Source organism: Castor canadensis, chromosome 9 (genome assembly GCF_047511655.1).
Source record: "Castor canadensis chromosome 9, mCasCan1.hap1v2, whole genome shotgun sequence".
Lineage (NCBI taxonomy): Eukaryota > Metazoa > Chordata > Mammalia > Rodentia > Castoridae > Castor > Castor canadensis.
Window position 1 is genome coordinate 32677331 of NC_133394.1, and position 27328 is coordinate 32704658.

The window sequence follows — 27328 nt, forward strand, 5'->3', positions numbered from 1 at the left end:
GTACAACAATCATTTCTTAAGAAAATGGAATAATCAGAAGTATGTCATTATCACATACAAACTCACTCTAGCTTTAACTTTTGAGTAATGGTCTAGAAATTCTGTTGAGACAACTTTCGAGTCTTAGAGAAACTTTGATGACTTGTAAACTAGCACATGTTATATCATCTATGTTATTCTTGTTTGCCTATGGATGATTTCTGGAAGTGTTAAGTATTTCAGAGTTATCACATCAAGAATGACACTTGTTTTTATTTAAGAGAGCAATTTATAATCACTGCCAATAAAGTAGTATAGAACAGGTTACCATATGAACATGTGTGAGATTCCCTTTGATTTACTAAGAAATTCCCTAGATTTAAAAGATTTATATCTTTTATTTTTTTTTATGCTGGGATTGAACCCAAGGCCTCATGTGTGATAGGCAATCACTCTACTGTTGAGCAAAATCCTCAACTTAATCCCCTCTGCTTTTCTCTAGGGCTTTGATACTTTCATAAATATGAAAACAGACAGTGGAGACAGAGGTAGAGGTGGAAATTTTTTAGCACAACAGCCTTTAATGTGTATCTTGGAGGAGTAATTTCCCCTCCATAAGTTTCAGTGATTGATGATCAAAAAGATAGAAAAAATATAGGAAATTAGAAGATGTCTTTCCTCAGTAGGAAAGGTGACACAAGTAGAATGACTAAGAGGGAAAGTGTAGTAGCCTCATTTTCCCAGCTGGTGTTTAACAGCTCTCTATTGGAGATTTTAAACATTTGATTGAAAAATGATTTCATGGGCATTTATATTTCTTTTGGAAAGCTTCTACCAGGAATTTACTGATCATTTCTGTAAAGAACAGAATTCATGATGGCAGGTGCTCCAGACGCTGTGGCATGGAGGAGTCAAAAAACTGCTGTCAGGGAAGGCATCGGTATTTTCTCAAAACGTCAGGACAGTACGGATACTGAAACAGAACAGAGAGGACGTTGTTTTAACATTTAAAAAATTCACACTCTCCATGTAAGTGAATGAAGCACTCAGTGATGCTCAATGAAAAATCTACCTGTATTCCCACTCTATTCCCATCCCTATTCAAGAAGGCAACATCACTGTAAGAGCAATCTATCCTTTCCTGGTTCTCTCTTGTGTTTTTTCTGATCTTAAATTCACTCAAAACATTTGAGATTTCCATGCAAATTTCAGTTCTCCATAAGCATCTTTAAAAAGACATTTTTTGATAAACAGTAGGCCTGGCATCAGAAATATAACAGTGCAGAATAACATGTAATGCATTCTTGCTATTTGTCATGTACTTTGTAAATGTTTTTCTCACATAATAATATGAGGTATAGTTTCATATTAGCTCTGTTTTAGAGATCACAAAAATTGAGACTTGGATTTGTGGCTCTAGGTCACACATCTTAATATGTGATGTGTGTTATTATTTAAACTCTAATACAACTTTTCACAAATTATAATGTGATACATAAATTGTCTTAAAGAACTGATAGTTTGATAAATGTAAGACTATGTTAAAGGTTTAATAGAACTTTGATAAAGATATTTTTATGACTTCTTAGATAATAAAGTTGTTTTTATTAATTCTAAAAGACTTCGTTCTTGGGAAGATTAGAACTATAATCCTCGTTCTAAAGCCCATTGTATAGTGGATAAATACTTTTAGAAAAAAGATGATCTGCAAATCTTTCAAAATCATTTTTCACATTTAAATACATTTTAAAAATATAGGCAGATAATCTAGAAAATACAGGACAGCATAAGGATGAAAGAAAAATGAAACTATGATTCAATAATTTAGTAAAATTCATTTCTAATATCTTCTCAAATTTTAATCAATGTTTTAGACATATATACACTTTCTACTATTCTCATTAGAAATTTGGGAACACATTGTACATGCAAGTTTGAATTCCCATTTTATGAGTCTAAAAAAGACACATCATGAGAGTCTCCCAATACAATGAAATCATTTTTAAATGGCCTGTTGATTCTAATATGTGATTGGTATTTAATTAACCATATTCTTAATGTTAAACTTTTAGAATATCTCTAATTTTTGATATTATAGTTAACAGGCAAATACATGTATACATACATATACACATATATAAGTGTGCATATTAATATCTATATAATAGACTTTTAGAAATGGAATTACTAGAACAAAAGTGTATTTTTAAAAAAATTTTCTGATAGAAATTGTCAAGTTATACTTTCTCAAAAGGCATAACAATTAATATTGAGATAAATAGTACATTAAAGTGCCCATTTAATCCTCTGATTATCAATGCCAACTAACATAATTTTAAATTTTTGCTTAATAATAAGGTTAATTTTATTTAATTCTATAATTCATTGTAAGGCATTCTCATAAAGATAATTCTGGCTTGCTTAATGAATTCATTTGCTGCTCAACAGCACCCTCTGGTTTTGGTTATCTCCATATTTGCCCTCATTTTTTTCAACCTGATAATGATGAAAAGGAGAAGGAGGAGGAGGATATGGACAAGGATGATGCTGGTAACTAATATCTGACAACTTCTATATCCTATAGCTTTTGAGTTCTTGATAGATGGTATAGTTTCATATAATGAAAATTGACTTTGCTAACAAATACATCTAACCTTGATTTGGACTTCCCTGCCTACTAGCAGCACAATTTTGGCCAATCACATTCTCTCAGAGGCTCAGTTTTTCTCCTAAGATAGTGAAATTGGGACCAGCATATCAGCATGTTTTAGGAATCACATGAGGTAACACAGATAAGAGCATTTGTGGAGCAGCTGGTGCTGTGTGGATATTATTTTCTTTCCTTCCTCAAGAATATTTGTCAGAGAAGTATCTAATATGATATTTTACATGTGTGTGTAAGAAATACCATTTAACATTTAAAACCTCATGAGAAGTATGTGGTAGCAGAAAATGCACGAACAATGGAGCTAGAAGGAGGGGGTTAGTTGTAAATAATAAGTACTAATACTCAATGTAGATGCCAAAATTCATCTAATTAGGTGCTTGTGTTATATATTAGACATAGGTGACTTTCCACATTCAGAGTTGAGATATTTAGTACTTAAAATATTTAAAATGGCACTTTGTTCCCTTCCTCTTTGCTAGAACTTTTGTTTGTGAAAAATTCTTTGTAAGCTGTGTTAAGAAATAAAAATAATAGTATTTTTTTTACAAGAAACTAAAAGTGTAGAAAAAATCACAATGCAGTTCTTACCTACTCTTATATTGAAAGTTGTGGTGATGCCTAGAATACAATTTTAATTTACAACAATTAACAGTGAGTCTTAAGTGACCAAGCAGAGGCTCCTATAACTCCATAGTACAATTACGACTGAGTGATTCTGACACTTTCCCTGGCAAAGGCAAGTGCTCTCTTAGAAAGAAGGTTGAATGATCACTCAGATTTGATGTAAACAACACAGAAAAGGAGGCCAGGAAATATAAAGCAACTATTCTTAGCTTCTCAGAATGTAATCTTAGATCTTATACATGCAAAGACTGAACTGGTGATGGGAAACTAAGGTACGACAATGTTTTCTCATCCTTCCTCCATCCCACCATAAAAAGAAACTTATAATTTACCTCTTTCCAGAGCGAAGCAGATCAAATCCTTCATTAATTTTTTCAAAAGGTAAAACATTGGTGATTAATGGATCCAATGGAAACTTCTTAGCCATAAAATCAGCCACAAGTTTGGGGATAGAATCTTTGCTCTTAAAGCCTGAAAAGAAGAGAGCATAACTGATAGATTTAGTCAGTGCAAAGTGGAGAATTTAAGAGGCCTCTCTCCAATAAAATTAAAAGTTCTAAAAACACAATGTTCTACACACTGCTATTGTTGAGGTCAGTAAGTCACAGAGTGGTTCAAAAATGTTTTTGTATTGCTTTGACCTTTTAATCCTCCCACATAAACTAGTGTCCTCAGCTAGCCTCTGGGTTCTTATTCTTTCATTAAAGAAATAAAGCACCCCAAATGAAGGACGAAATTTAGCAGTCATACTAATTTGGGCAATTAGTATGGACATGAATTATTGCTATAGATTTCCTGTACTTTTTATTTCTCCCCCTGCCCCCACCCCCTCCCTTACCACCCACTCCGCCCCTTCCCTCTCCCCCCACCCCCTTGATACCTGGCAGAAACTATTTTGCCCTTATCTCTAATTTTGTTGAAGAGAGATTATAAGCAATAAGAGGAAGGAACAAGGGTTTTTGCTAGTTGAGATAAGGATAGGTATACAGGGAGTTAACTCACATTAATTTCCTGTGCATGTGTGTTACCTTCTAGGTTAATTCTTTTTGATCTAACCTTTTCTCTAGTTCCTGGTCCCCTTCTCCTATTGCTATGAATTATTGCTATAGATTTCCTGTACTTTACTAGGAATTTTGCACCTCATAAAGTTACAATCATAAAAAGAGCTGGTGCTGAATGGTACTAGTTAGCTTATGTGGACCCCAGAAAAGTCTGTCTTGGGGACTTTTCTTTACAATACTTCTATATCTAGCAGATTTGGAGCCCAAAGATACAACAAGAATTTTAATTTGTTTTTGATGACATTGAATTTCAAAATTGATTCTGTGTCTTGTAAAATGGAAAAAATATTGAGGTTAATAAGAATTTAGTTCTCAAATCTAACTACATACCACCAAATAGTGCTCCTTTCCAGGTGCGTCCAGTCAATAGCGCCATAGGGTTCATTGAGAGGTTTTGGGAATCAGGAGGCACCCCTACAATGACACTCACACCACATGCATCATGACAGCTTGCCAGGGCAGAAACCTTGAATAAAAACCAATCTTTAGCATCCTTAATTAAAATGGGTTCTCTTATAGACCCAAATCACAATACAAAGTATCATGTAACATTGATTTAGCTAGATTCTAATTGTGGCAAGGGAAGAAATTATGTCTTTTGCTTCTTCTTTCCCAGTTGTGCCTAAGATAGTTCTGTGGCTTTAAGAAATGCACAGGAAATATTTGTGTGTGTGAAAGAATAAGTCAATGAATTTGTGCATACTTAAGTCTCCCTTATTAACTAATAAACAGGCAAATATCATTACAAGCATACATAAAGTCTGGATCCTCAAAAACGAATATTGCTTCATTATCACAAGATTTTCAGGCAACCTATGAGTTGGTTAATTCATTTTATATTTATCTATTAAGTAGATATTCTGGATCTAGTGCTTTGACCCAGGTGAATAAGACAGGATGATTACATTATAAAAATCTGTGTCTTGTGCCCTGGGTAATTTATCTCTCTTTAGTAGACTCCTATTCCTCTGTGCATTTCTAAGATGTATGTGTTTTCAAAGATGTGTTTTACTTGCAAAAATGTATGTTCATTTTATAAATTGTACTTATTCAGTAATACACAAGATATAGAATGATTAGTCATTTGATTTTGAAGTATAGCATTTAGAAGATCAGATATCCTCAGAACATGTGGCCATCATTCATTTGGTGCCCTTGAATAACAATCCAATTCTACATGAGAATACAGGGAAAATGTTAAAATAACACAATGTTAAAAGTCTTGCAAGAAGTTAGATTCTCTTGGAACACCAATGACCTGTGATATATTTCCCATCCCAAGTCAACACTATAAAGAACTTTACTCTCAGGATACTGTTCCCTGCCTCCAACACTGCTAAGTCTTACTGGATAACCACAATGATGAGGATTTGCTGGTTTCTGGGGACATTTTTTATTCAATGCTAAAGACCTTAATTCTGTTTAAGATAGATAGAGAGGTATTCCCCATGGCAATTTATGATATTTGTACTTATTTGAAAGGAGTATCATGTATATTTCAAAGATGCAAGTACTGAGAGCTTAGAAATTGTAATTCCTATCATTAACACTAGTTGACATTTATTAAGAGCTTACCACATAACAGGTGTCACAGTGATGAGTATTTTACAAGCATTATCTTATGTAATTCATAAACAATGGTAAGAGCTATAAATTTCTTAAGTTTTGAAGGTGCTGAAATCTGTTGATTTTTTGAAATATTGACTCCGATGCATGGATATTGAGCATTCCTATGTGCTAACTCTGCTATTTCGGTGGTAAAATACAGTATTACATTAAAGCAGCCACTTACTCAAGGGCATATTGTTTGTTAATAAAATAATGTTTGGCCTCAAATTACTCATTGTTCCTTTTGGACACACGATAAATTGTATGAAAAACTTTATAATTCAATAATACATAACAGCTGTTAAACCATATTTGCTAAGAATGTGGAAGAAAATCAAATTTGCATATTTAAGTACAAAATTTATATTATGTATAGTTACTTTTTGAATTTTTTTACTTAAAAAAAACCTAACCTGCAATGCCTCAATTAGAAAAAAATCTTTCTCTTGCTAAAAGAAAAATATTACTTGAGACATATTTTTTTAACTGATGACATGAGGGGTTTCTCATGACAATAAATTAAACCCAAGTCACAATCAGGAGATGGAAAACTGCCATTCTAAAACATCTTTATACATAACATATACTGCAATCAAAAGTGTATTCTAGATCATAGAAATAGAACTCTTAAGGAATATCATGTTCCCTACCATGGTGTCTAGGCGACCAATGACTTCAAATGAAAAATCCACGCCCCCGTCAGTCATATCCTGTAGCACCTCGTGGATGGGTTTGTCATAGTCTTGAGGACTGATGCACTCAGTGGCACCCAACTCTTTGGCCTTTGCAAATTTGTCTTTGTTGATGTCCACTCCAATGATCCTGGCTGCTCCTGCTGCTTTACAGCCAATGATAGCAGACAGACCAACGCCTCCAAGGCCAAACACAGCACAGGTGGAGCCCTTAGTGACCTGTGTTTTCAGAAAATGAAAAGATGATTGTTAGAAAGTACCCAGGAGGTATAAAGTGCCCAACCTTGTCTGCTACTGTATACTCAGGAGCTACCCAGACTTATGTTCCACCTTCTGTCAAAGCCTCTTTTGTCTACAATTGCTTCATGTTTAAACAGGAGGGGTTAAACTACATTAGTGGTCCTCAAACATTGCTACACATTAATCTCATCTGGAGAGTTTTACAAAGCAGTAAGGTCCAGGTCACATCTCATGACAACTGAATCAGAATCTTAGCATGTAGTACCCCACTTCAGGTCACTCCAAAGGGAAACCCAGGCTGAGAATGAGTGGATTGGGTGATTTTTGAGCACTAAATGTCAATAACTCTAATCTTGAAGAGACTTGCAATAGCTTAGACCCATTGATTTAAGCTTCAGTATCTTATACATATGCAGCATCAGTATTTTACACATGTACACTATCTCTGGGCATGAAGGTGACATAAAGCAATCCACTGAAAGCTGTTGAAACAGGGGGAAGGGGTAGGGAAAGAGACCAATAGAGGGATCTATAGACTCTTTCTACAACTGATGTACACTAACAAAAATTTTTCTTAAAAACTTAAAAATTTGGGGGAAGTGAAATTAGTGGGCAAGATTACCCCAAGAGACTGAAAATGAACCCAGCCAAGCTATGAATAATTAAGTCCTTTCTTGGTTCATGAACTTTCAGTAGTTACAAGTAGTGTAAAGAGAGCAGCAATTAGCTGTGACATATGCAAGTGCTATTCTTGGCTTAAAGCAAATCCTAAACAATAAGTAAAATTCAACTTGTCACTTCAAGATACTATAGCTTCAGATGAAAGTTGTCTTTGAGGGTCTTTATCCCTCCTTTTTATTTTTGGTAGCACAGGCTGGCCTGGAACTTGTGATCCTGCTACCTCAGTTCCCCAATGCTGGAATTACAGGCATGTGCTACCACACCAAGTCTATCCCTGATTTTAAATAAACAAGTGGATAATAATGAAACCAAAAGTTGGTCTGTATTTAACAATGAATGAACTCCATTATTATGATAATCCTTGGCTTACTGAGACCACCTGCTACAACAGATGAAATTCTACAAGGACTGGGGCTGACTGCCTTTTGGGCTGATGTCACAGAAATTTGGAAAAGTTGTGCTATAAATTGGCTACAGGCTGTTTAATTAAGCCTAACCTTCGATCACCAGCCTTTAGTGTAGGTAAAATACTGCTGTTCAAGTAACTTGGTTGTTACATTCCCTTAAGGATGGGATTCACCACTTTCTGTGTTACTTAGAAAAATACAGGACTTGTGATTTGAATGGCAGTCATTGTGTAGAATGGTTTCAGATTCGGCGGGAATTTTGAGAACAATATTTTAGTTTCTGTGTACTTATCAGTATGAAAATTTGAGCAAATACTTTTCTATGTCTGGATCATCATTTCGTAAAAATGGAAGATACTGCTAGATTTTCAACCTTCTGGGAAATAGATGCTTAGAAGTTTTCTACTAGAAATGTACCTCTTCTGAAGCATACGTGCTGGATGAGGGTGTGCACACCATGTGTTCATGGCAAGAAGATATACCAAAATTGAGTACAATGAATCCATTGCTAAAGCTCCATTAATTTGGGATCCACAGAGTGGGTGACCCTTACTTTAATGGTGTCTCAGGTAAGGCTTTAGAATCTCTGTGGATCGTAGTCTGTGCTCCTCCAAGGGAAAGCCTTCATTCCATTTACTTTGGCTGCTCAGAACCTAGCAGAACCTACAGTGATTAATGTATATACAGTTGTTCTGTAAGTGTATATGAGTGACTACATGAGATGCCAGTCCTATTGTTTAGAAATCACCTAAAGAATATTTGTTGACAATTAAATTCTTACTCTTTCATATGAATCAGCAGCATTTCAGTGTGTTTTTAATGGACTTCATCATGACATTTTCATACACATACATATGTACTTTGATTATATCATCCTCATCATCCCTTTGCTTTTTTTTTTTGAGGTAGAGTCTTAACATACTTTACGTTGGCCTCAAACTTGTGATCCTCCTGCCTAAGCTTCACATACGCTGGGATTAGATGTGTACCACCATACTCAGCTTTCAATATCAATTTCATATAGCAGGTGAAATTTGTAGAGCATCCTCTCTAATTCCTCCTGGGGCTAGTTTTCTATTAATAATTGAATAAACACCATGAATCTTGAAAAGGATCTCTGACTCTTGTGAGAAATTGCTCTCCTTTGAGTTTCTGTGAGTTTGTGTATAACAAGTTTTGTGCATCAGTGTGTATCCTACCTTGGCGACTTTGACTGCAGAGCCATAACCAGTTGAAAATCCGCAGCTGATTAGGCAGACTGTTTCCAGTGGTGCAGATGGATCGATTTTGGCCACCGAGATCTCATCCACCACTGTGTACTGGGAGAAGGTGCTGGTACCCAATAAGTGGTGGATGGGCTTCCCCTTGCAGGTGAACCTCGTGGTGCCATCCACCAAGGTCCCCTTAGACTTTCTCAAACTGGTCAGTGAAACACAGACACACAAAGAGCATGAGAAAGAGGCACAACTAATGCAGGTCCTCTTCAGCTGTGCAAGGAGACAATAAGAAACTTACTCGCTTTTCAGACAGAAGTTGCTTTCTGGGTGTTTACAAACTCTGCATTTGCCACACTGGGGGTTAAAGACAGGGATGACTTTGTCACCTGAAGGTGGACAAAAGAAAGTTTCCTTAAATTTCTATCCAGGAATTAATCAAGCCAGAACGTTAAGCATACATGTAGAGGTGTGTGTCTTTGCAAAGTTTGCAAGAAATAGCGTCCAGTCACAACTATGTCATTGGTCCCTGCCTGTCAGCCCTGTTATCCATTGGGTTTATATGTGCCTGAAGGTTCCCAAAGAGGAAATGGGGAAAACAACATGGATTTTAAAAACTATTTCCACTGGCTCAATAGTTAACTTTTATTGCACACCCTGGTTTCTCTTGAGGACTTTGCCCATATCATCTCGCTTAATCCTTGGTTAAACTTTAAATATTCTCACTGTAAGTATAAGTACACATTTTAATTGTCACCCCGTAGCCATAGTTCCACTAGGTATTGGAGAAATCTGATATTTTGTACAATACATACAATAACACTAAAACACATAAAATAATAAACACAATAAAATAAATATTTTACATTAGAAAAACAACAAACTAAACTGGCCATGGATTAAATTCATGATATCTTTAATGATCAATTTTTGGCTTTTTGAAATGATTATGTTATCATATTCAATGTATTTTTTTAAGAATATATCTTAGTTCTTTTTTGAGGAAAACTAATAAAAATGGGAGAAAATTTCAAGAGAACTTACATTCTAATGTTTTGATAATACTTTATGAATTATCTATTTTTTCTGTTGTAGACAGAGCAGGGTGAGAAGTAAGGGAGTCATTTTATTATTAATTTATTCCAAGTAAAGTAAATATTAAGAGCTGAAACTCAAACTAGACTATTAAAATTTTCTGTTCATACTTTAATCTAATAGCTAAAGTGATCTGCTTATAATTAAATGTTCTTTTTTGGGAGCAGTACTGAGGTTTGAACTCATGGCCTCACACCTGCTATGCAGGTACTTTATCACTTGAGGCACATTCCCTGTCCCGTAATTTTTATTTTTAACCATTTATGCTATCTCTCCAGAAGTTCACCAAGAAAAGGTTATCCCATCACATATTATAAAGTATATCTGGGGATGATGGGTGAATGAAAATTTTCTGTTAATTCACCTTTTTACTATGAAAGCATATTAATACACAATGAAAACAAGATAAAGCAAATAGCAGAAATTATTTGCAACCTGTTTTTTTTAGCCATGACTAAAGGTAACATAAATGACATAAATAGCATAAATATTTATGGCTGGACATTTCTTGCTGTTTCTTTTCACTTCCTTCCATATATTCTGTTTTATTATCACTAGGTTTAAGAAGGAAGGTCAGATTGGAAGATGAAATTGGTGAACAGGCTCCACTTCTCACCTAAGACACAATCACGTTGACTCTGTCATAGCCTCCCAGGCTCCATTTTGTGCACTCAGCACAGAACAGTTTCCATTCACTGATCTGATAACTCAGGACCTAGACATTTCACCTTTGTTCCTTTTGCATTCTGTTTGAGTCCTCACAGAAGACAGTGCTAAGCAATGCTAACAGCAAATTTATTACATTTTGAACTCCACTCCAAAGCCACTATGAGTTTTTTGACCTCTCACCTGGTGCTTGGCATCTAATAAATAATAAAATGTTTTGAAGGAGAAACAAAAAGTTATCTGTGACCTTGCGCAAGCTTTCACATCTCCCATTGCTTCAGCTTCCTCATCTTGGATGAATGGCATTGGGATCCTGAACCCAAGTACAAACCCTGAGTTGAATTCTGTACCTGGTTTTACTGTAGTCACCCCTTCTCCAATGCTCTCCACAATGCCAGCTGCCTCATGGCCTGGAATCACAGGGAGAGGAGAGACAATGGTTCCAGCAATCACATGATCATCTGAGCGACAGATTCCCGTAGCCACCATCTGCAGATTAATGAGAAGATGATTAGATCTTGGAAAGAGTTTGATTCTGGAAGATTTATCTCACCCAATAACATGAAATTTGTGCTTCTGAAGAGTTTTCAAGTATCTTGTTAATAATTCCTACTAATTCCAAACACAAACGTCACAGTTTATTCTCAAGATTGTCCAAAACTTTCTTGTCCTGAATTAAACAACTTAGAATAATTTAACCTGTGAGACAATTCTTTCCAAAACATTTGTTTTATATGGTATACAAGAATGCATGCTTTTTTGTGGAGGTAAAAATTACCAAGAAAATAGATATCTCTTTGCACATTTCTGCAAACATATATATTCTTACATTTTTTTCTAGGGTTATGCAATATGTATTCTTTGCTCGCTTCAAAAATAGTTGAACAGTTTAACTAACCTGTGTAATAAATGTAATTTATTATTTAAATAACCTTATAAAAAGTGCCTCTTAACAGATTTTTGGTTTTTCCTATTTTGATTTTCCTCTCTTTTTTTTCTGTACTGGGATTTTAATTCAAAGAATCATGCTTGCTAGGCAGATGTTCTACCACATGAGCCTCCAGCGCCATCTCTGATGTTTTTAAACCTAAACTTAAATAGAAAAAAAGTTTCACCTTAATACGAACTTCGTGGGCCTTAGGGGGGGCAACCTCCACCTCCTCAATGGAAAGGGGTTTCTTTGTCTCCCACAGCACAGCTGCTTTGCATTTTATTACCTGGAAAGGAGAAAGATGTGGCTTTTAAAGTCAGAGGTTGTCTTTTCTCCTTTATATGTGTGACATCCAGCCCCATGTTTGCTACCAAAAGAATACTCCTAGAAATGGATACTTCAGGCTCATAAAGAAAATAAAAATACCATTGAAAAATGTGTAAGGTAAGCACAGAAGGACAAGTAAGCATAATTAAGTATATGACACTGGGATAAAGCAGAACATATTTTTTAGTCCATTTTTCCCCAAACATGTTTTCTTCTGGTGTTTCTTAATTCTGTTTTGAAATTGGTTGTTTACCTACAACTGTCAGCTTGTACATGACAAGACTTCTAAGTTATTAGTGCTGTATTATTATGATGATTTTTATTTGTAGTGCTGGGAATTGAACCCAGGGCTTGTGCATGCTAGGCATGTACTCTACAACTGAGTTATACTCTTGTCCTTGGATTTTTGATACAGGGTTTGGGTATGTAACCCAGATGGCCTTGTACTCAGGATTCTCCTGCTTGAGCCTTCCAAGTGCTGGGATCACAAGCATAAGCCATCACGGCTGGCTAAATTTTCATAATTTTTCAGGTAGAAGATTTGTAAACATAAATGAAGGGTTATCACAGGGCTAAGTTACTGACATTGTGCTTAAGGGGTTGATTGACTAATACACCTTTTTTATTTTAATTATAATGATTGGTTTACATTTTTGTTCTGTGAATTAATGATTTCTTTTACTCTGAGTTGTGTTAAGTTTGATTTTTTTTTAATCTGGTTACTTTTTTGGAACTATAATATGCTATTATAAGTACTAACCAGCAATGAATAAAAATCAAATGGGGTGGAATAAGAATACTAGCAGTGGGCCATTTATGCGATTTCCATCCAGTTTTATGGATGTGGGGTTGATGTGTCACACAGTGTATGTAGAAACCTCAGACACTTCCAATGGAGTTGTCATAGTGAGATATTGTTCTGTGTAATCCATACCTAACCATCAAGTATTTCCAGCATACATTTACTGAAAACAGAGGCACAGGCTTTGGTAGTGAAGCAGTTAGTCAGCATGAATTAATTATATTGAACAACTGTATACATTTCTCTGAACATTAAACACATTGAGCAAGTAAGAATGAATTTGTGGAAAACTTGGAACCAAATGTTTGTTCTCAGTGCTAACAGTGATTCCACTTGAATTAGTATTAGTTTTCTATAAAATCCAGTAGATTTTTGTATGGAGAAAACACTGTTCTGTGAATTTTCTGTGTGAATGTTGTGAATTGTGCCATAAAGTATACTCTTAATTAGAATTTGAATATTGACAGTCTTTCTTAACCTAGGTGACTCTAGTGCTTTGAAACCAATATGCCTTTTGTCAGGGATTTTATAAAAAGGTTAAAAATATATCTCAAAATCCTCTGAATCAAATTTCTTTCACATAACTCTTGTCAGTCTTAAATTGTTGTACTCATAAGAATGTGACTACAAAGCATAACACATTCAGTTATGCGTTCTTAACATAAAGATATTTTGGTTAAAGACTTTTCTAACTTTACATTTACAAGTTAGTCATAATTGGCTACAACTTTCCTACAGATTTATTATGTAAGAAATGTACACGTTGAAGATATTTGTGAGCAGTTTATTCCCATTGTAGTTCAGAATACATAAAATATTATACCACATTTTGCATATTATATTTGAGCATATATTATTTCTAATTTAGCTTTAATTTTAGATTATGCACACAAACTGTGTCCTTTAATATATAAAATTAGAATATATTTCCAACAGTAGAATCTGCTTAGCTTACCTTTCCTGCTGTGCTCATGTTGCTTCTGTCTGTTCTGCAGACCAGGAGACTGATGATTCTCTGGGGAGGTCTTCTCTGCTTGAGTACGTGAAGTCAGTTTTACACACAGAATTTGTTTGCTTGATTATCAGGTGGTTTCACACGTGATCTGAGACCTTAAGTCACACATATAAGCTTATTCTCACACTGAGATAAATAGAAAACAAAGGGCACCAAACTATAGTGCAAAACCTAGATTGTATAACATGACATTTGCACACATTTTTCCCATTAAGTTAAATATTTCTTTACATACTTCCTCCTCTCTCTCTCTCTCTCTCTCTCTCTCTCTCTCTCTCTCTCTCTCTCTCTCTCCTCTCCCTCCCTCTCTTTCTCTCTCTCTCTCTCTTATTCAGGTCAGAGTTCTATTTTCCTTTGTCTGCAGGAAGCTACAACTTTCACAACTTTGAATCCATCTGCTGCAATTAGGAGGGAGGAGAGGTAAGGAAGCAGGGGAGATTTAGTAAAACAGATTAAGCCTTGGACTAGAGGAGTTAGTTTGTGCCAGCATTTTCCTCCTCTTTATGGCAGAGAAACAGACATACGATCATCACATCACAGCAAAGGAGCTCACACCCTGCCATCTCTGCTGAACAGAGCACCAATCAGTATTGAATAAGCACCTATGTCAGCCATGAATGTGGGCCCAGGTATGGCAGTGATGGGTAACAGATGGCTTCCACCTGTGCCAAGAGGCAGTGTGGGGCACTGGGTATGGCATGGCCTTTAGGGTCATCTTCCTTACTAAATGTGTAAACTTAGATTTATTATTTAATAATCCTTTGCCTTAGCTTATTTATGTATTTTTTTTTGGTGGTACTGAGTTTGAACTCAGAGCCTCATGCTTGCTAGGCAGGTGCTCTACCACTTGAGCCACGCTGCCAGCCCATTAGTTTTCTTTTTATGAGAATAGAGTGAATGATAATCCCACTGAAGAGGGTCACTGGACATAAATTAAATGATCCATGCCAATAGAAAAATCCTCAGTAAATACTAGCTACATTATCCAGGCTATCATTATCCAGGCTGGTGTTGAGAGTTTTACTGTATAAATAAAACAGGAAAATCACAAAACTTCAAATGACAAGAAGTGGGTTGGTATGTCCTCAATTAGACATTGAGGACTGTTTGTCTTCCCTCTCTCTCTCTTTCTCTCTCTCTCTCTCTCTCTCAATTAAAATTTGTCTATAATTCTCATGTCTTTCCACTAGCAATCTATCACTCAGTTGGGTCAGATGTCCAGCCCAGTTCTGATGTCTAGCAGTGAAGTAATTGGTTAAAACCAGAGGGTTGAGGTCATGCAGGTGTAGAAAGCCACAGCATCTTTACAGACATCATGAAGCTAGTGAGTGGAAAGAGTAGATCCTGAGACATATCTGTCTGATTCAGAGGCCCACATCCTTTTCAAAACTCTATTAAAAGGCAATGGGGAAGAAAGAGATTGAGGAAGACTACAGAAGGTGGAGAGATCTCCCATGCTCATGGATTGGTAGAATCAACATAGTAAAAATGTCTATACTATCAAAAGCAACCTACATGTTTAATGCATTTCCCACCAAAATCCCAATGACTTTCATCATAGAGATTGAAAATCTACCTTAAAATTCATTTGGAAACACAAGAGATCGTGAATAGCCAAGGTAATACTCAGCAAAAAGAGCAATACAGGAGGTATCACAATACCCAACTTCAAACTATATTACAAAGCAATAACAATAAAAACAGCATGGTACTGGCACAAAAACAGACATGAACACCAGTGGAACAAAATAGAGAACCCAGATATGAAGCCACACAACTATAACCAACTTGTCTTTGACAAAGGCACTAAAAATATACAATGGAGAAATATAGTTCTAGTGAAATTTAGCAATGAATCAGTCCTATACTTTTCTTTGTTAGGAGACTTTTAATTACTGCTTCAATCTCATTGCGCATTATTGATCTGTTCAGTATTTTTAAATATCCACTTGGTTTAATTTTGGTACCTCATTCATACATATCTGGAATTTAATTTGTCCATTTTTTGACTGAACTCTTAGCAAGAGTTCAGTCCCTGAACTCTTAGCAAGTCCTTTTAGCAAGTCCTCCTTTTAGCAAGTCCTCTGTTGCTTAAACTTTGCCTCAAGCTCTTTTTGCTTTGGTTATTCTCCTGAATAGGGTCTTGCATTTTTACTGAGGCTGGCCTCTGCTATGAACCCCCTATTTAGGCCTCCAGCATAGTTGGGGTGACAGGCATGTGTCACCATTTTCAGCTTTATTAGGTTTATATTTTATTGTTGTCCTGGGTGGGGGCACATTGCGACATTTCAAAAGATCTTATAATGTATCAAATATATCATATTTGAATTCACCCCCTCCGCCATTCTACTTTATCCCTTCCCCTACATTCCTGGAATAGTTTTAACAGGTATTGCTTTTCCATTTACGTACATGCATACAAGTGTTTGCAACATATTCACCCTCTTACATCCTTTTCCTGCCACCTCCCTCCACACACTGGTACCAACCCTCCTCAGCAGGACCTGTTCTGCCCTCCTGTTCTTTAATTTTGAAGAAGAAAAAAGGAAAAAAAATGACTCTTTTGTTTATTTAAGATAAAGGAAGCTACACAGGGAGTCTCCTTTATTAGCTGAGATTATGTCTTGCTTACTTTTTTGGCTATTAATTTCAGTCTTCTCTCTTTTTCTTTTGATTGGTTTGGCTAAGGCTTTATCAATTTTGTTTATATTTGCATAGACTCAACTTTGTTTCATCAATTCTTTGTGGTGTTCTTTTAGTCTTATTGCATTCATTTCACCTTTGATAATTGTTTCTTTCCTTCTATTAGTTAAAAGTTTGACTGCTTCTTATATTTCCAAGACCTTGATGTGTATCAAGAAGTTTTTTATTTGATATCTCCCTGATGTTTTAACATCAGTGGGCACAGAAATAAACTTCCCTCTTGGAACTGCCTTTGCTATATCTTGTTATATCCTTCGTAGACTATGATATATTTTGTTTTCATTTTTGTTTAATTCTAGGAATTAAAAAAACGTTAAAATCTCCTCCCTGATTTCTCCAATGATCATTTAAAAGTGTTTGTATATTTTCATGTGTTTGTATATCTTCTGTAATTTCTCTTCTTATTTTCAAATTTGAAACCATTTTGATCTGCTAAAATATGAAATATTTCATTTTTTTATATTTACTGAGATTAACTTTATGGTCTAAAATATGATCTATTTTGGAGAATATACCATAAGCTGCATAGACTAATGTGTGTTCTGCAGCAGTTGGATGGAGTATTCTACATATGTCTGTGGTTTAACTATGATGTTTCCGATTTTTTTGTCTGGATGATCTATCTGCTGGTGAGTGTGGTGTATTGAAGTTACACGTAATTATTGCTATCTCTCTTTTTATGTCTGTTAGTGTTTCATGGAATTTTGTTGTTTTATGTTAAGTATATATATATTTACAATCATTATGTCTTCTTAATGAGTTGTTTCCTTCACCAATGTGCTGTGACTTTCTTTTTCTTTTCTGACTGATTTTGGCTTGAAGTCTGTTTTTTTTTTTTAGATGTGAAGATAGCTACTACTTCGGCTTGCTTTCATTTGCTTATAAAATCATTTCCATCCTTTTGCTTTCAGTCTATTTTCTGGTAAAGCAAGTTTTTTGCAGGCAGAAAATATTAGGTCTTGTTTTTTCAATCCATTTAGCCAGTCTGTGTCTTTTAATTGGAGAATTAAGACCAATTTACATTCTGGTTTATTATTGAAAGTTCTGTAATAGCTCCTGAATTTTTTTTCTAGTTGTTTTCTTAACCTGTGTTCATTTCTTTCTCCCTTATTCATCCTAAAGACTTGATGGTTTACTGGACTCATCATGTTTGGTTCTTTCTTGGTTCTCTACTGTCTTTTCTATTTTTCTCTACGTTTCTACTGAGATTTATTCTTTCTCATGTTTGCATCTTGTGTTTATCTTGCTTCTTCTGTGTACAGGATACCTTTAATAATCCTGTGCAATGCTGGTTTAGTGGTCGTGAATTCCTTTAATTTATGCTTATCTTGGAAGGTTACTATTTCACCTTTGATTCTTAAGGATCACTTTGCACTTCTTTCTCTGGCTGTGTTTTGTATTTTTGACAGTTTAAGTAAAATATGTCATGGTGGGAATCTTTTTTTTTTTTTGTGGTACTGGAGCTTGAACTCAGGACCTCCACCTTGAGGCACTCCACCAGCCCTTTTTTTGTGATGGGTTTTTTTCAAGATAGGGTCTTGTGAACTATTTGCTCAGGCTGGCTTTGAAACATAATCCTCCTGGTCTCTGCCTCCTTAGTAGGTAGGATTACAGGCATGAGCCACTGGCGCCCAGCATGGTGAGGTTCTTATATGGCAATGTCTTTGTGGTTCTGAATACTTCCTGTTCTTGTACCTGAATGCCTGTGTCTTTTCTGATTTGAGAATTTTTCTGCCATTATTTTCTGATTAGGTCTTCTGTGCCTTTAGCCTATAACTATTCTTTGACTAAAACTATAATTCTTGAATTTGGTCATTCAAAGGTCTTGAAATTTTTGATTAAAATATGTTATTTTTCTCTTTATCATTACTGTCTGAATGTGGTTATTCATCAACTTTGTTTTCAAGCCGTAACAGTCTTTCTTCTGCCTAATCTATTCTACTAATGAGGCTTTCAACTGAGATTTTGTTTTGATTTATCAAGCTGTGAGTTCTGAGATTTATAATAGGTTCTTCTTCATAATCTCTCTTATTGACTTCTTCTTTCATATTCTTAATTGTCTTCCTTAATTCATTCACCTGCTTATTTGTATTCTTTTTGAAGTCCTTGATCAATTTTAAACATAACCTTTTGACTTCTTTGGCATTTCATCCACACAAAAATCTTTAGATTCAGTAGGTAGAGCAGTGTTCAAGAAAACTGACAGTAAAAAGTAAAGTGAATAATAGCACTTTGAAAATCACACTGAAGATTAAGTAACATAGAATCATAGAGAGTGCTCTATGCAGGAAGAGAAGAGAAAAGAAGCTGAAAGAAATCATGGAACTTGGTTCCCAGAGGTTTGCAACAATCATTGAAGATAAGTTGGGTAACTAGATAGAGAAGTTGTTGCGAATCATGTTTGGAGGAGGTTTCAGTGAGGGGAAGGAAGGAACAAAGCAGATCCAAGAATCTGTGAGTCTAATTCATGTTAATGCTTAAGAACTACTGAGGAAGATAGCCTTTTTGATATATGAGTAAAATTAAAATGTTTCCTTTTCTACCTTGCAATTCCTGTTAGTTATGTCAATCCCTTATCAAAGTTTGAAATGCTTCTTCAGTCCTAAATGATGGCATTGTGAAGAATAAAGAGATTGGCAGGAGGTTAAAAAAGTGTATATGGACTATTACAAAAATAAGAATGGACAAGGAATGGCTCATTGCAAAACTGAGGACATGAAGGATGTTTGTGAAGTGCAGAAAGTAAGAAGGGGGAAACAATGGGATAATTTCCATACTTGTCCTCCTCAGCTTACTCTCTGGGGAAGGAGAAAAATGAAAGGAAAAAACTTTAGCATTTTAAAAAATGATTTATTTTAGTATATGATAGTTATACAGGGGATTTTGTTGTGACATGTCCATATGTACATGTATTATGCCCCAATTTATTACATCCCCTCCTTATTCGCTCTCCTACCCCATTCCCCTTATTTAAGTGACTTCAGCAGGTTTCATTATCCCATTATCATACCTGTATAGAAAGTATACATCAATCATATTCTTGCCACTTTACCCTCTTCATTTATCCCCCCTTCACTAGTACCCTTCTCTTAATATGGCCTGATTTGTATTCCTGCCCTTTTTTGTTTTAGTGTCTGTTGGTCACTGTAGATTTTGCCTCGATATTTTATCTATAAATATCTTATACTTAAGCTATATTTTAAGAGATAAAAACTGCTTTTGCTATAAAACGTTGTAGAGTCAGTATTGGTTACCTGAATCCATTACAATTCCCCATAACTTAAAACATCATTCTCTTTTGTTAGAAGCTTTCATTGTCTGAACTTCAGACTATGTGGGTAGTTTATTCTTCATTAAGAGAGAGATTTCCATTTAGAGGAAATATGATGAAATTTGAAATTCTAAGAAACTGAGAAGTATATTTTAAATCCTTTAAAAATGTTTTATTAGGATATCTTAGTTACACAGGGAGTTTCACTGTAATACTTCCATATACATATATAATTTACCCTCCATTATTCTCCATTATTCTCACTCTTCCCCCTCACACTTTAAAATGATTCCACGTTTCGATGCTCCATATTCATACATGTATAGAAAATACATCGACTCCTTTACCCTCTTCATTTATCCTCCCCCTCCCACAAATATCCTCCCTTTTCATGACCTGTTTTACATTCCTGCCCTTCAATATTTAAATGTTCATTGTTCAATGGAGTTTACCTTCATATTTTACTTGTAAATATATGGTGCTTTAGTCAGTCTAACCCTATCTAGTACTCTTCCTTACTCTTTGAAAGTCTTTTTAGGTCCTTTTAGGTATGGTTCAAAGACAGCAGATTGTTGACAGCCTCTGGATCATGGAACACCCACAAACCTAAATGATAACCTTAGATTCTTGGAATCAAGGCAGTTGGTCTGATGAGTTTGCTAACTAAGAGGTTACCAGCATATAGACAGACCATATATATATTGACCAAATTGACCCTATATAATGAGCATCACCAGATGCTGTACCACCACCACCTGGGTTTTGTTGGAGATTATTCTTTTTTTTCCTTTTTTCCTTCCTTCCTGCTCCTGGATCAGAGTAGTCTCAAGCCCACGAGGACCACCCAAAGTCCTAAAAATTTACACAAAGGAGTGTGAGCCTTGCAGGACACTGAGGAGTCATGGACTATGGAGAAAGGGAACAAGTGTCAACCTGGGGATTCCTCTAACACCAGAGAGAGGGACCTATGATCTGCTCAGGTAAGCTAACCACTTTCATTCCTGAGGACTACCACACAGACCAACTTAGCTTGCAGGCATCTGACTGGCTCTCTTCAGGATAAAGCTTTTGGCCTAATAAACTTAGTGAAATCTCCTGCCCTACCTGGTTGGGGAAGGGCGTGACAGCACACAGCTTGGCCTGTGAGCAACTATAAAAGGAAGACAGTGAGGACTCAGGTTAGCTTAGCCTGGGCCCAGCTGTGGGAAATAATAACTTATTCAACTACAAACCCAAAGCTTAGCAGCATACTGAATCTGCCTTCCACCTCCCTCCCAGAGATTAGCTTTTATACAAACAGCCTGAGTTAAAGCTCCCAGTCTTTACTCACAGGGCCTGCTTCTCCCTGCTGAGACCCCAGCAATCACCTCTGAGAAGCCTCCTAGCTAAGCAACCTGAATTTGACTACCACCCCTAAGAAGAGCCTTTGGCTCAAAAGCCAGAATGGAGCCACCCCAAACCTGCCCAGTAGAGAAGAAACTCCACCTCTTGGCACTCAACTCAGCATATCTATCCTAAGAAGGGACAGGGATTAAAAGAAAGCCTCTGCTAATGAGACACAGACATTCATGGCAGGGAAAGGGAGCCCCCAGATGGGACATGTGAGAACTGCAGACTGAAACCTGAGGGCCAGAAATTGGAAGAGAGTGTCCAGTGTACTCACTGACCACAGAGGAAACCCACTCCTCCCCACTCCTCTCCACAAAAAGGAAGAAATTTGGACTTTAAATTTTTTCCATGTTTTTAATGTTCGATTTGTCTATCACTCTTTTACACCAAAACTTTCTCCTCACCTTTTCAATTCTCCCCCTACTTTTTTCTTTTCCTTTCCTTCCTCCCCCACCCCTAATTTCCCTCTCTCTTCCTTACAAACCACCCAACCAATGGGGTTCTCTGTATTACTCACATTGTTTCTTTTTTTTGTTGTTATTTCTTTTTTTTAATTTTTATCATTTTTATATTTACTCATATGTGTGTACATTCTTTGGGCCAACTCCCCTCTCCTGCCGACATCTGTGCAGAACCTATTCTGCCCTCTTGTTCTCCAAATTTGTTGAAGAGAAAACATAAGAGATAATAAGAAAGACATAGTATTTTTGCTAGTTTGAGGTAAAGACAGCTATGCAGAGAGATTTCTAGTGTTGCTTCCATGCACATGGGTATTGCAAGCCACACTGATTCATCTCTACCAGACCTCTTCACTACTTCCTAGTCCCCTTCCCATCGTGGCCTCTGCCAGTTTACGATTACTATATTCGCTCCTCTACGGTGAGCACTTCAACCACACTCAAGTTTTAGGTTTCCTTCCCTTTTCCTATTCCTCCTATGCACGGTCTCCCCTTACTTTGTGACCCATGACCAATATCACTGCATTTGTTTTAGGTCTATAATCCACATATGAGGGAGAACATGTAATTTTTGGCTTACTGAGCCTGGTTAACTTCGCATAAGCTGTTCTCCAGGTCCATCCATTTACTTGTAAATGACAAAATTTCATTCTTCTTTGTGGCTGAGTAAAATTCCATTGGTTATAAATACCACATTTTCTTAATCCATTCATCAGTAGTGGGGTATCTTGGCTGTTTCCATAGCTTGACTATTTTGAATAGTGCTGCAATAAACATGGGTGTGCAGGTGCCTTTGTAATAACCTGAATTGCATTCATTTGGGTATATCCCTAGGAGTGGTCTTTCTGAATTGTATAGTAGATCTATGTTTAGTTTTTAAAGAAGCCTCCATATTGTTTTCCAAAGTGGTTGTACTAGCTTACATTCCCACCAGTAGTGTATGAGGGTTCCTTTTTCCCACATCCTCACCAACATTTGGTGGTGGTAGTGTTCTTGATGATAGCTATTCTAACAGGACAGAGGTGGAATCTTAGTGTGGTTTTGATTTGCATTTCCTTTATGGCGAGGGATGGTGAGCATTTTTTCGTGTGTTTTTTGGCCATTTGGACTTCTTCCTTTGAAAAGTTCTGTTTAGTTTACTTGCTCACTTCTTTGTTGGTTCATTGATTTTTGAGTTTAGTTTTTTGAGCTCCCTACATATTCTGATTATCAGTCCTTTGTCTGCTGTCTAGCCAGCGAATATTCTCTCCCACTCTGTGGGTGGTTCCTTCATTTTAGATACCACTTCTTTGTTATGCAGAAGCATTTTAATTTCATGTACTCCCATTTGTCCATTCTTTCTCTTAGTTGCTGGGTTTCTGGAGTTCTATTGAGGAACTCCTTGCCTATACCTATTGCTTCCACAGTATTCCGGGCTCTTTCCTGTACTAACTGCAAGGTTTTGGATCTGATATTAAGGTCCTTATCCACTTTGTGTTGATACTAGTACAGGGTGACAAGCATGGATCTAGTTTCAGTTTTCTGCAGGCAGATAGCCACTTTTCCCAGCAACATTTGTTGAAGAGGCTGCCTTTTCTCCATCCTAAGTTTTTGGAGCCTTTGTCAAAAATAAGGTGGGCAGAGCTGCACAGATTCATATCCAGGTCCTCCATTCAACTGGTCTTCATATCTGTTTTTGTGCCAGTACCATGCTGTTTTTATTACTATGGCTCTGTAGTATAGTTTGAAGTTTCTATCCTTCTGCAATCCCTGACAATAGCACCCTCTTCCACAACTGAAGTACATCTTTACATACATCAGGGTCTGTCTTATTAGCCTGCAGCCCCCACACCTCCTGCGTCTTTCCCCCCCTTTCTCCTTTTTCCTTATGTTCTCTCCCAATCTTACTATTTTTACTAAGCTTTAAATTCTATAAAAACAACATTTATTTTCCCAACACCTTTCTGTTCATAATTAATACTGCCAAGGGCTTTGTATTTCACATTATAGTTCTTTTGGTATTAAGTTTCACAATATAGTTGGTTTGGTATTAAATTTGTGAATTTATTATTGCTAAGTTATGAACCCAAGTTATAAACGTTGTTTTCAAGCCATCACAGTCTTTCTTCTGCTTAATCTATTCTACTTATGAGGCTTTCAACAGTTTCATTTATCAAGCTTTTAGTTTTCAAGATTTATGTTTGTTTGTTTGTTTTTTCATAATCTTGATCTCTTTACTGACTTCTTTCACTTTCTATATTGTCTTCCTTAATTCATTCACCTGGCTTTTTTTTATATCCATTTGAAGTCCTTGATCAATTTTTAAAATAACCTTTTGAATTTTTTGGCATTTTATCCACTTAAATATCTTTAGATGCAGTTGTTAAAGAGTTTTGAACTTTCAAAAGGATCATACTACAATATTTTCCATGTATTTTGTTTCCATGTTGACATTTGTGCATCTGTTAGGATGAATCCCTCTTCCACTGTATGTGAGGGTGTTGATGAGCAGCCTTCTTTTGGGGTCTCCACCTGTGCTTGTGGCTTTGGCACACCCCCTCCCCTGCCCCAGGGGTAGAGATTGGAGTTGCAGAAAGTTTCCTATTTTTCCCTGAGTTGTCTTTGTGTTTCCCTATATACTTTAGACTTCCTGTCACATCTTTCTTGGTTCCCAGTGTTCTTCCTTTCTTTCTATCCTGGAAATACAGTTTCTCTTTTGCTTCCCTGACTCTTCTACCTCACAGGGACATGCACAAGAAATTTATAAACTGTCATCCTACCCCAGAACTCATTGGGAATTAATTTATTGAGAGAGAAATTTTAGAGAGAAGAGCAGTGTTCAAGATAACTGGCAGTAAACAGTGAAGAGAGGAATAGCAGTCTGAAAATTACACTTGAGATTAAGTAAAAGGAATCATAGAGAGCTCTCACTGAAAGTGAATAGAAAAGAAGCTTAAGGAAAATATGGAACTTGGTTCTCAAAGGTTCACAACAATTATTGAGGGAGGAGGAGCTTCAGCAGAATAAAAAGCTGCATAACTTAGATAGGAGGTGAAATAGTTGCAAATCAAGTTTGGAGGAGATTTCAGTGAAGGGAAGGAAGGAACAAAACAGATCCAACAATATCTAAGTCTGATTCATTTTAATGCTTGTGAATCACTGAAGTAATTTTTAATGTAGGAGTAAAATTAAATTAATTTTTAACAATTGAATTAATTTAATATATGGGTAAAATTAAAGTATTCCATTTTCTACACTATAATTCTGTTAGTTATGCCAATCTTTTAGCAAAGTTTGAAAGGCTTCTTTAGTCCTAAATTATTGCATTGTGGAGAATAAAGAGATGGGACAGAAGGTTAAAGAACTGAATAGGGACTATTATAAAAATGAGAATGGACAAGAAAAGGCCCATTGCAAGACTGAGGGCATGAAAGACTGTTGTGAAGTGGAGAAAGTAAGAAGGGGAAAACAACAGGACAGTTCCTACACTTGCCTTCCTTAGTTTATACTCTGGGGAAAAAGAAAAAAATTAGAGTTTAAAATTTTTTTATTAATATATAATAGGTGATTTTGTTGTGACATGTCCATATGTACATGTATCATACCCCAATTTATTTCATCCCTTCCTTATTTTCCCTCCTACCCTGTTATCCTTCTGTAAGTGAGGTTTCAATGTTCCATATTCATACTTGTATAGAAACTATACAACAACCATATTCACAATCCTTTACTCTCTTCATTTACTCTACCACTTTCACTAGGGCATTCCCTCAGCATGAACTGTTTTACATTCCTGTCTTTCAATGGTTACATGTCTGTCTGTTGTTCAGTGGGGATTTTGTCTTGGTATTTTACCTGTAAATATATTATGCTTAAATCAATTTAACAACCTCCATTATTCATCCTCACCTTTTCCCCTGTATCCTGTATCATGCAAAAGTTTTCAGTGTGTTTTGTTGTCTTGTTCTATATAGATGTGATGTATTTCATTATTTTTTACTCTCTATCATTCTTTTCTTCTTTTTCCTCTCACATGAGAGAAAATATGTGACCTTTGTATTTCTAAATCTATCTAACTTTACTAAAGATGATATTCTCCAGTTTTTCGGGTCTTAATATCAGCTTTTCATGATTATAATTTTAATTCTGAACAATACCCAGGGATGTTACTGGTCTAATACAACCCTAGATTTGTGTCTGCCTTGAAAATTTTCCATAGCTTCTTATATTGGTCAAAAGTAGTCAAGTTGTGCTAGTGTTTGAACTACAACCCCCAAATAAAAGGGTTTTTGTTAGGAATAATGTGATATAAACATTAAGGTTAGAGGAGAGTTTATAAGGAGGAAGGAAACAAAGGTGGGAAGGGAATGAGAAATATTTCTTTTTTCTTGAACTGACTAAATACTAAATCTATCTACCTAAATTGTGTGTGTTTTGAGGGGAGCAGAGTGTTATTTTTTTCCCTAGAAATATAATTGTAGAAATTAGGAGTAACAAGGATGGAATGCTATTAAATAGTTAATGAAATATGAATAGATAGGAAAACTGAGGATTATAATATTCTTAAAGTGATTCTACTCTCTATGCATAATTATTATAACTTTTGCAGCCAGAAATGATCATATTTGAAAATCTCAATTTAACATTCCAGGCACAGGCTGTACCATTACCACCTGAGTTTTGTTGGAGGTTATTCTTTTTTTTTTTTCTTTTTTCCTTCCTTCCTGCACCTGGACCAGAGTAGTCTCAAGTCCATAAGGATCACCCACAGTCCTAGAAATTGACACAAAGGACTGTGAGCCTTGCAAGACACTGGGGAGTCATGGACTATGGAGAAAGGGAACAATTATTAACCTGGGGATTCCTCTGATACTAGAGAAAGGAACCTATGATCCATTCAGGTGAGCTAGCCATTTTTAGTTCTGAGGGTTACAGACCAACTCAGTTTGTGGGCATCCGACTGGCCTTCTCCAGGAGAAAGCTTTCGGTTTAATAAACTTAGTGAAATCTCCCACCATATCTGGTAGACAAGGGGCACCTTGGCACACAGCTCAACCTGTGTGCATCTATACAAAGGAAGACAGTGAAGGTGCAGGCTAGCCAAGCCTGACCCCAGCTTGTGGAAAGTAATAACTCATTCAACCATCTTCAAGAAACCTAATAGCAAACTGAATCTGACTATCCTCCACCAAGAGCTTTTGTTTAAACAACCTGAGCTAAAGCTCCCAGTCTTGCCTCTCAGGGGAGGGAGTCTCTGCTCCCTGCTAAGAACACCACTACAACCTCTGAGGAGGTTCTGAGCTAAGCCAACTGAGTTTGACTGCCTCCTCTAAGAGGAACCAGAGTCGAGTGCCCAAAACCTGCCTAGTAAGGGAGAAACACCACCTCTTGGCACTCAGCCCAGCATATCTATGCTAAGGAGGGGTAGGGACTGAGAGAAAGCCCTGTCAAAAGGAACACAGACATCCATGGCGGGGGGGGGCCCTAGATGGGACATGTGAGAACTGCAGACTAAAAG

General features: G+C 36.3%; 1 protein-coding gene across 2 annotated transcripts; it reads right to left on the reverse strand.

Annotated features, from left to right (window-relative positions):
* Nucleotides 1-232: 232 nt before the first annotated feature.
* On the reverse strand, nt 233-14207 carry Adh1c (alcohol dehydrogenase 1C (class I), gamma polypeptide). Of its 2 annotated transcripts, XM_020177774.2 has the most exons (9): nt 13951-14202; nt 12051-12152; nt 11286-11424; nt 9476-9563; nt 9160-9379; nt 6591-6851; nt 4663-4798; nt 3604-3742; nt 233-952 (listed from the first exon to the last, which is right to left on the reverse strand). In XM_020177774.2, the coding sequence occupies exons 1-9, from the start codon at nt 13966-13968 to the stop codon at nt 928-930; spliced, it is 1128 nt and encodes a 375-aa protein (XP_020033363.1). In that variant the 5' UTR covers nt 13969-14202; the 3' UTR covers nt 233-927. The 2 variants fall into 2 exon arrangements, with proteins under 2 accessions (XP_020033363.1, XP_073897523.1); XM_074041422.1 differs by lacking the exon at nt 12051-12152 and having other exon boundaries at nt 13951-14207.
* Nucleotides 14208-27328: the final 13121 nt, after the last annotated feature.